The sequence below is a fragment of the Colossoma macropomum genome, unplaced genomic scaffold, assembly GCF_904425465.1.
Source record: "Colossoma macropomum unplaced genomic scaffold, Colossoma_macropomum, whole genome shotgun sequence".
Lineage (NCBI taxonomy): Eukaryota > Metazoa > Chordata > Actinopteri > Characiformes > Serrasalmidae > Colossoma > Colossoma macropomum.
In genome coordinates, this window is record NW_023494787.1 from 27218579 (window position 1) to 27231674 (window position 13096).

The following is a 13096-nucleotide window of genomic DNA, read 5'->3' on the forward strand; positions in this document are numbered from 1 at the left end:
ATTCAAACTACACACAGCAATGATCAAGAATCAGTAATGTAATTTCAAGTTTCAAATTTCATTGTCAAAAGGACAGTTATTTCTGCCAGACTCTTGAAATGAAAGATCTGAAAAAGTGTTCAACCCTAAACAACAGATGTTTCACTCCACTGTTTACACACAGTACAAACATGAGCTTTTCAGTCGAGCCAGAGATGAGTCTGAAATTATTATTAAAAATATATTTCTCCTCTCACATTTTAAAATCCCTGACTGTGGTTTTACAGAGGCAGAATAAACAATGCTGACTACAGCAACAATAAGCTTTGGTCCATATACTGCAGTTTTAACCATAATATATGCTGAGTATCATTTACAAAATGTCACTAAAAAGAGAGTTAAGCTGAAAGAGTATTAATGCAACAAATAGGTAAATGTTCCCATTATATAAAATCACTAAATATTGATCAAAATCATGATTTCTAATAATATTTCTTGTTGGCGGTTCTGTCTGTGATTGAACTATTCCTCTTTGTGAGATCTTGGTACAAACTTTAGAGTCACAGGAACTGTCGGCTGAAAGAGGCTATTGAGCTGAATGGGAATCTGAAAAAAAAACAAGAAAGGTCAAGAAAAAGTCATTCAGAATAGTGTTCAGCCAAAAGGTGAAAAAAACTCAGATATATCAAACACAGCTAATATGCCCTGAAAATGATGCTGGAAATCATTTACTGTGTATCTACACTGAATGCCTAAGAAAAGCATTAAAGCAATATTTTTTTCATTTTCAATGTCCTCCAGCTAGCACCATGCAAGAGCCCATTTAAATCATCACACATTTGACTCATATCACGCAATGTGATTATTGTCATGTGATTATTTAGACATGCCGTTTGTATGATGCCAATCTGTGACGAAAAGCTTCCATTACTTGTTAGCTATATTAGCCACGGAAGCAAACGGGTACCAAGCATGTCTACATTTCGGATTACTGTGTAAATGAGATTTTCTTGCCAAACTATTGCTTTCAAGGAAAGAGCGCTCTTACCTGTGTCTCTCTGCATGTCTCTATGCTGAAGTTCTGCAGCAGCTTCACCACCACCAGTTTCATGATCATCAAAGCAAACCTCATTCCTACGCAGTTGCGAGGCCCGAGGCCAAATGGCATGAAAATGTACTGGTTGATGTCATTCTCTGAACTAAACCTTCAGTAATCAGAAGAAATCAGAGAGACACCCTTGTTAGCAGCACAGCTTCACCTCATAAAATAAAAGCATGAAATATGAGATGTCACATATTCTAGTTTTAGTTTTTTATTATAGCAAAGAAGCAAACCACTATATACATGGTGTTAAAAACAGTGTTGGGGTACAGTGACTAGATACTGATTACTTCTTTCAAAAAAAACTCGCATGTACCAACAGTACAAGGGAAAACCCAACAGTCCTTTTCAGTGATTCATCAGAAAGAATCAGTTGATTACAGTAAACCATTTTCAAGACATCTCAGTATTCCTGCTTTTGAAAAAGACACAGCCAGTTATGAAGATTAAAATTATGAATGGCTGATTCTGTTTGAAAGTAGAAACAGTTCAAAAATACCCATCTTGAAGTAAACTTAGCTCACAGTGCTGTTCCTGACTGAATATCAAGTCTGGCATGTAATTTATTTTGTTCTCTTAAAGACATATGAGTAACACAAGTATATCAGCTCTTATGAAGTCAGTGACTGTAACGAGATTACAACAATTTAATGGGTAATGTGTTACTTCATAACAGGTAAGAGTAAACACATGACTGGAACGTGCTATTCTGTACCATTTTACACCCAAAACTGGTTACAAAACTAATCAACCAAAAAGACTAAGAAGATGCATCCAGTCCTCATCCTTACATTCCACTTCTGACCCTTTGCTAAAGCTAATCAAAAGCCACCATAAAATCAGTTAATGCGTCCTAACAGGTCTTAGCATCAGAGGTAGGTAGAAACATTTACTCTGGTACATGAACTAGGTAAAGCAAAAAAAAGACAGATTTGTTCATTCCTAAGTATTTCAAATAATAATACTTTTACTTCTATTCAAGCATATTTGTGAGAAAAGGAATCTAGTTTGTCATTAATGTTTAGATACTAATTCCAATTTGTGTTTAATTTCATTATGTTGTGTTATGTTCATTATGTAACAGCATCTGCACTGCTTTGCAATTGGTCACACTGTTGACTTTGGAGCTTTAGCATTTTATTTAAGATCAAGAATGTATTAAATAGAGATATTAAACGGAGTCTAACAAACTTCAGTTCCTATGCAGACAGATGCTGGATTTACTAAGTTGTTTCACTAGGGCTGAGCAATATGACAATATACATTGTTATATACAACCCCATTTCCAAAATAGTTGGGACACTGTGCAAAATGTAATTAAAAACAAAATGCAATGATAAGCAAATCATTTAAACCCTATGTTTCATTGAAAATAGTACAAAGACAACATATCAAAAGTTGAAACTGAGAAATTCTATTGTTTTTTGAAAAATATTTTCCCATTTTGAAACTGATGCCAACAACACATTCCAAAAAAGTTTGGATGGGGGCAACAAAAGGCCGGTAATGTTGTGTAATGCTAAAAACACCCGGAGGTTGAGTGGCAACAGGACAATAACATGATTGGAGAAAACTCTGTATGCAGTGGACAAGGCCAAAAACCAGTATTTGCTGTCCATGACTTTGGGCCCTCAGGCGGTACTGCATTAAAAACAGACAGGATTCTGTAGTGGAAATCACTGCATGGGCTCAGGAACATTTCTGAAAAACACTGTCTGTGAACACAGTTTGTCGCTGCATCCACAAATGCAAGTTAAAACTCTAAAACACAAAGAAGTAACCATATATAAAAAGGATCCAGGAATGCTGCCACCTTCTCTGGGCCGGAGCTCATTTAAAATGGACTGAGGGGAAGTGGAAAAGTGTCCTGTGGTCTGACAAATTGACATTTTAAATTCTTTTTGAAATCATGGACACTGCGTACAATGTCAACCCACATTCTGCATGTATTACAACAGCATTGTTCCGTATTAAAAGAATCAGAGCACTAAACTGGCCTGCCTGCAGTCCAGACCGGTCACTCACTGATAACATTTGGTGCATTGAAAAAAATGACAAAGGAGACGCCGAACTATTGAGCAGCTGAAATGCTATATCAACAAGAAAGAGAAAAATTTCTCTTTCAAAACTACAGCAATTGGTCTCCTCAGTTCCCAAACACTTATAGTATTGTTGAAAGAAGAGATAATGAAACACAGTGGTAAACATGTCCCCATTTCAAACTTTTTTGGAACGTGTTGTTGGCATCAAATTCAAAATGGGCACATATTTTTCAAGTCACAATACAATACAGTATGCTTTTTTCTGTAAATACTGTGCAAATCATCAGTACTTTAAAACACTGAAAAGTGCATGTTTCATTATAAAGGAAGCAAAATTAGTCCTATTTAACTGGATTAAGTACAACACAGTAGGCCAAATACTGAATAAAAACCACTGTGTTCACAGTTTTTGATAGTATTTTTTAAATGTAGCATTACTGGTTCTTTTTCTCTGTTTATCTTTTTTCTCTGAAACCGATCAGATGTCTGAAAAAATAAATATTGACATACTGTGAATCTTTAAGAAATTTAATAAGTTATTTAACATTTAAATTGTTTTTTAGAAAAGCACTTTTCCTTCTGTTTGAGTCATTATTTGACCAAAGTAACAATACTTTTACTTGAGTGTGGATTAAGTCTACTCGCTACACCTCTGCTTAGCATACACTTCTCTAGGTCATTCTACAGAAAGATACCAGCTGGAGCAGAAGGGCAGTATGACAGGGATGCAGTGACATTACCTCTCAGGCCTGAACTCTTCAGGAGATTCCCACAGCTGTGGATCTCTGTACAGAACATAAGTCGGGATTGTAACAAGAGTGTCTTTAGGTATCGTGATCCCATTGAGCTCTATGGTCTTCTTACACACTCTCTCCAGACGTGGGGCAGTAGGGAGGAGACGCATCGACTCATTGATGACCATGTCCATGTACTCCAACTTCATCAGCGCATCGTAGGTCACTGGAGCCTGACAATATGGAAATGGGATTCTATTAAACTGCTCAAAGCTCACTGCTGAATATTTTTATTATTTGCTATTTCTATGGTTCTATTTCCTTCCATTTCTTCTCTTCATTCAATATAGATGCAGTCTTATGCAAAAGTTTGAACACCCCCTGTCAAACTACATGTTTTGTTGAGTATTGTTAAGTGAAAATAATTTAGCATATTCTAAGGGAACAAACTTAAATACGACTTTTCTTGCAAATGTAGTGCACAATTTCTTTGTATTTCTATTTCTTTCTATTTATGAGTTTAACGTAATGGAAAAAATAAAAGATAAAATATGAACAGCAGTATTACTTTGGCACAGGCTACATTTTATGTTTTTTTCCCCCAATATGTTAAATTCAGAAAAAAACAGTAGTTGTGCATTAAAATTGGGAGAAGTTTGTTTCCTGTAGAGGATGTGTTCACTTAATTTGACTTAGTAAATCAGCAAGAGGATTAATCTGACCATGGGTGCCCACACTTTTGCATACGATTATACAAATAATCCTTACTTCAAAGGTTTTAACAGCGTTCTTGTTGAGTTTATGTGGATTTTGTAAAGTCTTGTGCTCACATTATGAGGAAAGGCTTCATCAATCTCTTCGACCAGTTTGCTCAGGCAGTCTGGATTAGTTGCGAGATTATACAGTAGAAAAGTGAGGGTGGTGCTGGTGGTCTCATATCCTGCCAGGACAAAAATGAAGGACTGGGAAAGAATCTCATGGTCAGTCAACCCTAGGAAAGAAAACACAAAGCCACACTTCTCACTGAAAGAGCACCAAACTCAAAAAGAACAAAGACTTCAGGTGAAGCATTCAATTTCCACAGTGTTTGCTATTGTTCTTACACAGGGAGTTTGCTTACCTTTGACTGGTTGCTCACTCGAGGCTTTCTCAGCTTGCTCATCCAAAATCTGGTTCTGGATCATCAGGTGCAGAAAGTCCACTCGTTTCTAAAAGGAGAGAGTCTGACTGTAACATACATATTTGCAATACAGGTAAATACAGTGGCTCTTTGCTAAGAGGTACACATTCAGTAGTTATTTCACACATACATTATTACTTGTGTTATGCTGGTCTTTTATCTTCTTCAGGGAACTGTAGAAAAAGTCCATACTTGATTTTGAAAACAGAGTAATTCCCAATTTCCCTAAAAGTGAAGCAGTGAAGGGAAACAGAGCTGCAACAAAAAAGACAAAATTAATTAATAGCAGGAAAAACACATGAATCAATTAATGAATTCAGACATTTTCTCCTCATCAGCCTGTGTCACTACTCACCAGTAGGATAAACAAACCAACATGAGTTTGCGAGGCTGAAGTCACCAGCTAATGTTCCTCTGTATGTTTATTAGTAACGAGAGACTTGCAATGCACTTTGGTACATGTTGTTATCTTCAGTTTTCACTAGAAATTACGAGTGCACTGTGGGAGACTGTACTGCTCTCAGAATCACTCTAGAATTCCCTTTTATGATTTAGACACTAAGGGGCAGATTTACTAGGAGAGACACTAATTACCGTCAGTGTCTAGTAGTTTAACACATGACCAGCGCAACAGAAACTTGTTTAGCTCACATACTTTTTGTATGAAAGCCTGTTTCTACCAGACAGGAGAAAAAATCTTTTTATTCCCTCTAAAAACTTTGATTGGTTAGATTTCAATAATGACTTATATTCTCAATATTTTTACTTACATATAAATATATGAATAATGACTAACTTGAAAAAAATGTTATTACTCACTGAGAAAGTAATGAGATTTTTTCAACAAAAAAACAAGAAAACAATACACTAATTTCCCAGAAATTTGAGAAAATAAATGATTATTTTGACTTGCCTTATTGCTTCTGCCATGCACACATAAACCACAGCGCACAGAAGCCACAGGACACAAGAATAATGAGTCGGGAGTACGAACTAGCTTTAGTAAAGCAGAGTTTCAATAAGTGCTTTTAACAACTGTGAAACTGTCAGATCATTATTTAGGTAAAATGTGCTCTTTGATAATGTTGTACAAAATACCAAAAATATTAGGAAAAACTTTATTTAAAAAAACCTTTCAAATATTTTTCTTAAACTGTTTGGTTCATTTCTTATTTCCTTCATCAAATCAAGGATAATGTGGCATGCACGGCAAGCGTTGACAAGTGTTTTTTCTTCCTATCAAAATAAATGTGTTCGAAAAACTCTCTCTTTTCTCTGAGCACAAACACAGTAGCATTGGACCTGATTAGTAAATCGCAGACATTGTTTAAACACCAAAATGGCCAACATACTTACACATGACCAAAAATGCCCTAAAACACAAATAGGGATCCACTCTCATATTCATAGATTAGTCACTGTCACTGTCATAGACTAGTTACAGACTTCGACTGTGACAGAATTCCCAACAGTACTGAATTATTTTAACTAAATACAATAAGCTGATAACAGTGAATAGTACATACTCAGTATCAGGAAAATGGGGCTGAAAAAGTTGAAGCTAAACATCTTCTTGATGTGGGCAACAAAAGGATCATTCTGGTTGTTTATAGAATCGATTTCCACACTAAAGGAGGCGCTGGCAACAACATCCATAGAGTAGGGAGCGAGGACACTGCAGAAACAGATATTTAATATTATCTCAATGGATATGGAATAATAATGTGGAGTTTGTAGCAAGTGTGTGGTTGAACAGTGCAAACTGAATTAAATTAGATCATCACAGTGTGATGGCAATTTAACTTTTAAGTGAAATTGTGTGCAATTTTTCAGCTTCCTGTTTTTAGCCTGCTATTTACTGAATGCTTGTTAACACAATTCTGAATAAGTACCGATTTGTGAAATATTATAAAGCCTTCTGCAGTGTTTTTACACACATACTCTTTAATTTTAATTCCATCTTCTGGGTTCTTCTTCTTCAAGTTCTCAATGAAGCAATCTCCATACTTGTCAGCTATTGGAAAAATCTGTAATATATCAAAAAGCTTGATATTGCAATTCAAGATTCAAGAGACTCAAGATTCAATTCATCCTTTTCCAAGTAACAATTTTAACAGGTTACTGTTCTGTAGAGTTCTGTGGGATTTTCACATCAGGATGATCAGCAAATTACACGTGATTGGACACCTGATTTAATCAGATTTCATCAAATGCATTTTTGATGGGAGAGTGGTGTGATGCTGATCATATAAGCTGAGATTTTGTGCAAGTTTAACTAGTAAGCGTATGTTATTCAAAACAGGATAACTTGAAATTAGGCTCTGTACCTCCTTCAGTCGTCCACTTGTGAAGAATGGTGAGAGCGAACCACGGATTCGCTTCCATTTCTCATCTTTTACGACAGTTATCCCATCAGAAAAGGGGCCGACCAAATCCAGGTTTGTTTCCTGAACACATAAAAAATCTAACAACATCTTGTTTAACACCTTAAAATCCCATATTATATACTAAGGCTTGCTATTCAGCAGCTACATGGGCTACAATGCAAATTGGCTGAGTTATTTCTAGGTTATAGAAGTGTGTAGTGAAGCCTTGGACCTGCTGCCGGGTCCTGGCCATTTAAAAGCTTAATCCTAATTACACTTAAGCATATTTGACATGGAAAAAACCCAATGCACCCTAATTGTGGTGGAAGTATTTATGAAGGAATTAACATGTGGGTTTCAGGTATGTGAAGCTTCATGCGACTTACCCTTCTGTTAGTGAAGACAGAATAACAGTCTTTCACCATAATGGATTTGATCATTTCAATGTCTAAGACCATTAGAATTGGTAACCTTCCATCATAGATCCTTAGTAAAAAAAAGAAATGTGCATACGATCATATTAGAGCAGGGCAGTACTCCATTAAAGTCTTGCAGAGCCTCACAAAACAAGCAGAGTTAAGATCTAAGTGTCTTAAACTGCTGAAACAGGTCTGCAGTTGTTGCTGAAACCGCCACATGGTAAAGCTTTTGCATAAAAACTTTTAATAAAATATCTGCCTAATTTGCCTGCAAATATCTGTCTGTCTGAATGTCTGAAATATCTAAGAATGCCTGGCTGATCTTTCATTCTTACAACGTATTTTCATGATATTTAGTATAGCTACAGTACTGTGTAAAAGTCTTAGGCACCTAAGGCACCACAGGGCGCTGTGCCTGTAAAAACACTATATGACATTAGAATGAATACAAATAAACATAAATACAGTCAAAAGTAACAAGACAGGTTTGGTATCAGATTTCTCCTCAATGACTTCAGCCATTGCATGGATTTGTTCAGTTCCACCAGCGGCTTCATTTAAGTTAATGAAGCACTGATTAGCCAAATCAGGTATTGGATGATAACTATAAATAATACCAGGCTTTACTTGAGGAGAGTTTGGAAATGGTTAAACAAACACATTAACGTACATAAAATCACTACTTCTTGTGTAAACATTATTTGTATTTATTCTAATTTTTTTGTTTCTTTCTGAACAAATAAATGCTTCCTGTTCAATATTTTTTTAACATAACTTTTTTGGGAGCCTAAGCTTTTTGCACAGTACTGTATGTGTATTCATTTCATATCCAAAATGCTTTTTAAAAACTGCAGTCAAAGACTGTGACCTGAATCTTACTCACCCCCAAATCTTTCCATATTTCTTGTAACACTCAGTGTCAAATTTGTAGAAACCCTAAAATGGATTTCAAACACATGTGCATCAGTGACAAAAGCATTACTCAGTATCTACGTCTATGTGCTCTGTTACATCTGTGGAGTTACACACCTTTCTGTAAGCTAGAAAAGTTCCAAAGAAAGGCCAAGGCCTTGGTCCTGGGACCCCCAGCTTTTTAAACAATCCATACGGCCACACACCATAACTGCAGATAAAAAAAACACAGTCCATACTGAACACTGCTTACCGACATGGAACCACAACATATTTCAAAAACCCCATGGTGGCAGCAGACAGGTGGAACCTGGTCCACATGTAGCTCCTGTTAAACTTTTACAAGAGTGGACATACTTACATAAACAGAAGAGTGACCACCAGTACGACTAGACTCCATGTCACAGACAGAGATGACAGAATGCTCATTTTCTTCTCGCTCAACACAACAAACGCTCAGGAACTGTCCAGCCGATAGTTGAGTTTCGCTGTGGCTCTGAGCTAAAGAAAATCCTGCTGAGAGATGGTTTTTATTGAGGTCTAAGTAGGGTTCAAGTTCAGGGCAGAGGAAGTAGGTGAGTAACATGCCTAAATAAGGAAGACGGGTTTTATCTCATATTTGGCCGAAGGATCATCTAGATAACTTAATTAAGCATATACCTGGTCTTTCAGAGTGTTGAGTTGACCTGTTGCAGTAACATTTCTTAAGGCTATATCAGATCTGTTTTTACATATGTAACAGGACTGATTAAACAAAGTCAGCTAGTCTTAGTCCTGTGTAAACACGTTGCATAATACTGTTTTATGACTAGCTTATCATAAGGTGATATATTTTTTGCATTATTACAGCTTATCTTCACATTATATTTCTTATTTATGTGCTTTTGATTGTGACAAAGAGATTTATTAATAGCAAGTTATGAATGAAGCTTTAAAAAGAACTACAGTAATACCATAACAAACAGTAAGATTTCTGTAGTGCCGTATAATACTGTTATTATAATTTATAAGACGTTCATCACCGTCTTAAAGTGACACACACAATCCGCCCAATGACCGCAGGGACAGACTCCAGCTCCCCCCGTGTATTTATATGTATACATATCTGTAATACTTGTATAGTATCCAAAATATATTAATCTTTTGCCTGAATTTACTATATTTCTGTGGTATTGATATTTCTTTTTCACAGTGAGAATAATTTGCAGCCAAAAACTGTCACGACGTCATGAAACTCCTGTGTCTATGTGTGGAATATGAACAGAGAATCGCTTTACTTTTCTTCACCTCTGGTAAAACTCGCAGTGCTTCGTTCTCTGTGTAACTGGCGACTCTCCGCACCTTGTTCACTTCAGCAGACCGAGGTTCCTCAAATGAAGTCGAGTGAAGTTCGTTTTTTTCCCCTGTTTTTACGGTTTAACGTAAAAAAGACTGCGGCAGCAGTCACGAGACCATAAGCCCTGAACGTCACGTTTCATAGCCACGCCACTTCTGGCTTAAAGGGGAACTCCACCAGTCCTTTGAAAGTTCCACATAATTAAATGGGTAAGATTTCAACAAAGTAATTCAGAGTGGTTTGATGTGAAATGCTCCGTTCTAGAGAAACCTGTCAGAATTGTTCACAGTGGTGATGATAGGAACCAGAGGTCTGCAAGTTATTACATAAAATGGTTATGAACTGCCTGGTGTCTGACACTGTTTTATGATAGTTTTGTGGTAAAGGTTTGGCCTGAAACGTCTTAATCAATTTATTTTTATCCATTCATGGCGTTGTAAGGCAGAATAGTCCCCGAATAAACATATTTTTTTAGATTTTCCACTATTCTACCGTCGCAAACATTACATATAAAAACTCAGAAGACACGTAATGTCACTGGTGGTTTTGGATAGTAAATAAAATGGCTATACTTGCATAGATAGATGTGTAGATTATAGTTGCGTAGACACAGCAACCCCTGGTTCCTATCACCACCACTGTAAAGAAATCAGAGTCTGCAAGTTTCTCTACAATGAACCATTTCACATCAAACCACTCTGAATGAATCTGTTTACATCTCGAATTATTCAAAATCTGAAAAATCGGTGGAATTCCCCTTTTTGTTCTCCAGCTGTTCTAAGACGTCCTGCTTTGTGAAGCAGAGGTGGGTAAATCTATTCTCAAATAAAATGATTACTTCTGTGAAAATAATGACTCAAATGGATTCCAGTACTCCTTATACTACAATCTTAGAAGCAACTTATGAATTCCTAATATATCCAGCATCAACAGAAACCAGTCTCAAAGCAGTACGGATGCTTTAATGTAAAACGTACAGTGATATTAAACACAACTTCATGTTAATGACTAAACAGTAGAAGCTAGATTGCATTCCTCACAAGTATACTTCAGTCCAATTCCTTAAATTGTTGTAGGAGCACATGTAAGTGAGCAAATGTGACTGGTTTTATTTAACTGGTCATTACCTTGTAAGCGAATTAAAAGTCACATCAGTGTGGCCTCTTCCTATTTACGCTGTTATATCAAAACAGGCCTACAAAACGAGCCCGCGAGCGAGTTCTCAATGAATAGGGTTGAATGGAGTTAAAAAACTAAAAGTTAAAATAGTTTCTAATCACTTGCCCAGAACTTTCTTTTAATTTTAGAAAGTAGAAGCTTATATTTAACTAAAAAAAGCAAAGAAAACGTACCTGTGTCTATGTACTTTGTTTCTACAGCAAACGGGTTTTGGGCAGCAGGACGCTAGCATTACTGCTACTGAGTGCCGATTGGTTGGTGGGCAGAGCAGCTCATTGGCTGTTCGCGCTCACTGAAGTCATGAACGTACATGAGGCGCCGTTTTAAACTCCTAAAAGTCGAGTTCAAAAGCTCATATATAACATATATAATATATATAACAGCGAATACATTTAAATGTGACGTAAAAATGTTTTATGCGGTTCTGTGTTCAGGAAATGAATGTATTCTTTTATATTAAAAATGTTTAAGCATTTATAAACTATGATTTTGCTGAAATGCTCCATATCAACCCATTTTGGAATCGCTGAGCAGCGCCCTCTAGCGTTTGAGAAACCCAGAAGACATTACAGAGTGGTAATCCTCCTCTTTACAAGTTATCTTGTCACATCCGCTTCTGGGTGATTAGAGAAAAGAGGACAAGGCTGCCACCCGATTGGGCAGAGTTACCCAAACAGCTCACAGTCAGCGCCCGCCTGAACTGCACAGCCTGAACCAGAAGCGAAGAGAGGAGCTCGAACTCCGCATTAACTCTGTCAGCCAACACAAAACCAGCTGAGCCTCTGCTGTCTGTTATTTTTAGCACTCGTCCTTTCACGTAAGATGACTCTTTATCATCTTTAATGTATAAACCAAAGTCTCAGATTCTTGGCAACATGAATTCTGAATGTTCTCTTTATGTAAGAAATGAAAAAGTTCTTTCACCTTCCTGAGAGAATCTCAGACAGAGGGGACAACCGAGCGCGCTTCCTTGTTTTTCAGCTGTTTTTTTTTTACATCTTTTACATCACTCTGAGGGTGTACAGCGCCACATACTGGACACTGTGTTTGGATCTCAGTGGGAGTCGTTTTGCTTCATGTTCCGTATTCATCTTACAGAGAGCTTCTGTACTAAATATGGACAGCTGTTTTCGCTATTATTGACATTTTGATATATATTCAATAAGAGCAAATAAAATCAATACTATTAAAATTTAGCATGTAAAATCGAAATCTAATATGGTGACAATGTAATTGGACTGCTTTAAATAAAAAAATTCAAATAATTTCTTCCTAGAGACAGTTTTACATGCTGACATTTTGTATTTACATGTAAAAATAAAATGTTCTATTTGTACATGTAATCAATTTAAACAAAGTTGTCAAATTTGAATTTTTACTTGAGAAAATAGTGTTTACCATGTTTCATTTGTAAAATATAATTCATTCTACTAAAAATGGTTCCTCCTATTAAATAAATTGGGAGAGCAAAAATCCTACAATCCTAACAAAATATGTTACAATTGTATATTTGATACCAAATTTCTATATTTTCTTAAGTATTTATCATATTTTACTTGTTCTAATTGAATTTCTTATATCAAAAATTTCTGGATTAAAAGCCAAAATGTCATCCCAAAATTCCAGCCCTGTAATCCATCACTTTCAACCATAGGACAGACATGGGCCGCGATCCTGTCAGCTGTAGTCTCATAGAAGGCAGATGCAAGCACTCAAAGTAAGAGCCCAAAATATTACACTCATGTAGAGTGGATTGGAGATGTGTATGATTGTGCATTTGATCTAGAGAACGTCTATGGCATGGTGTATGTAGTGTCTGTGGATGGCAACAAAACAGTAGTTTGTCA

At 36.4% G+C, this 13096-nt stretch overlaps 1 protein-coding gene across 1 annotated transcript; it reads right to left on the reverse strand.

Annotated features, from left to right (window-relative positions):
• Positions 1–18: 18 nt before the first annotated feature.
• On the reverse strand, positions 19–9246 carry LOC118805725 (cytochrome P450 3A27-like). The gene is made up of 13 exons (XM_036566737.1): positions 9096–9246; positions 8852–8945; positions 8706–8758; positions 7790–7889; positions 7365–7484; positions 6979–7064; positions 6564–6712; positions 5168–5292; positions 4978–5065; positions 4688–4848; positions 3864–4090; positions 1028–1184; positions 19–585 (listed from the first exon to the last, which is right to left on the reverse strand). Exons 1-13 carry the CDS (start codon positions 9161–9163, stop codon positions 502–504), a joined length of 1512 nt encoding a protein of 503 aa, XP_036422630.1. The 5' UTR covers positions 9164–9246; the 3' UTR covers positions 19–501.
• Positions 9247–13096: the final 3850 nt, after the last annotated feature.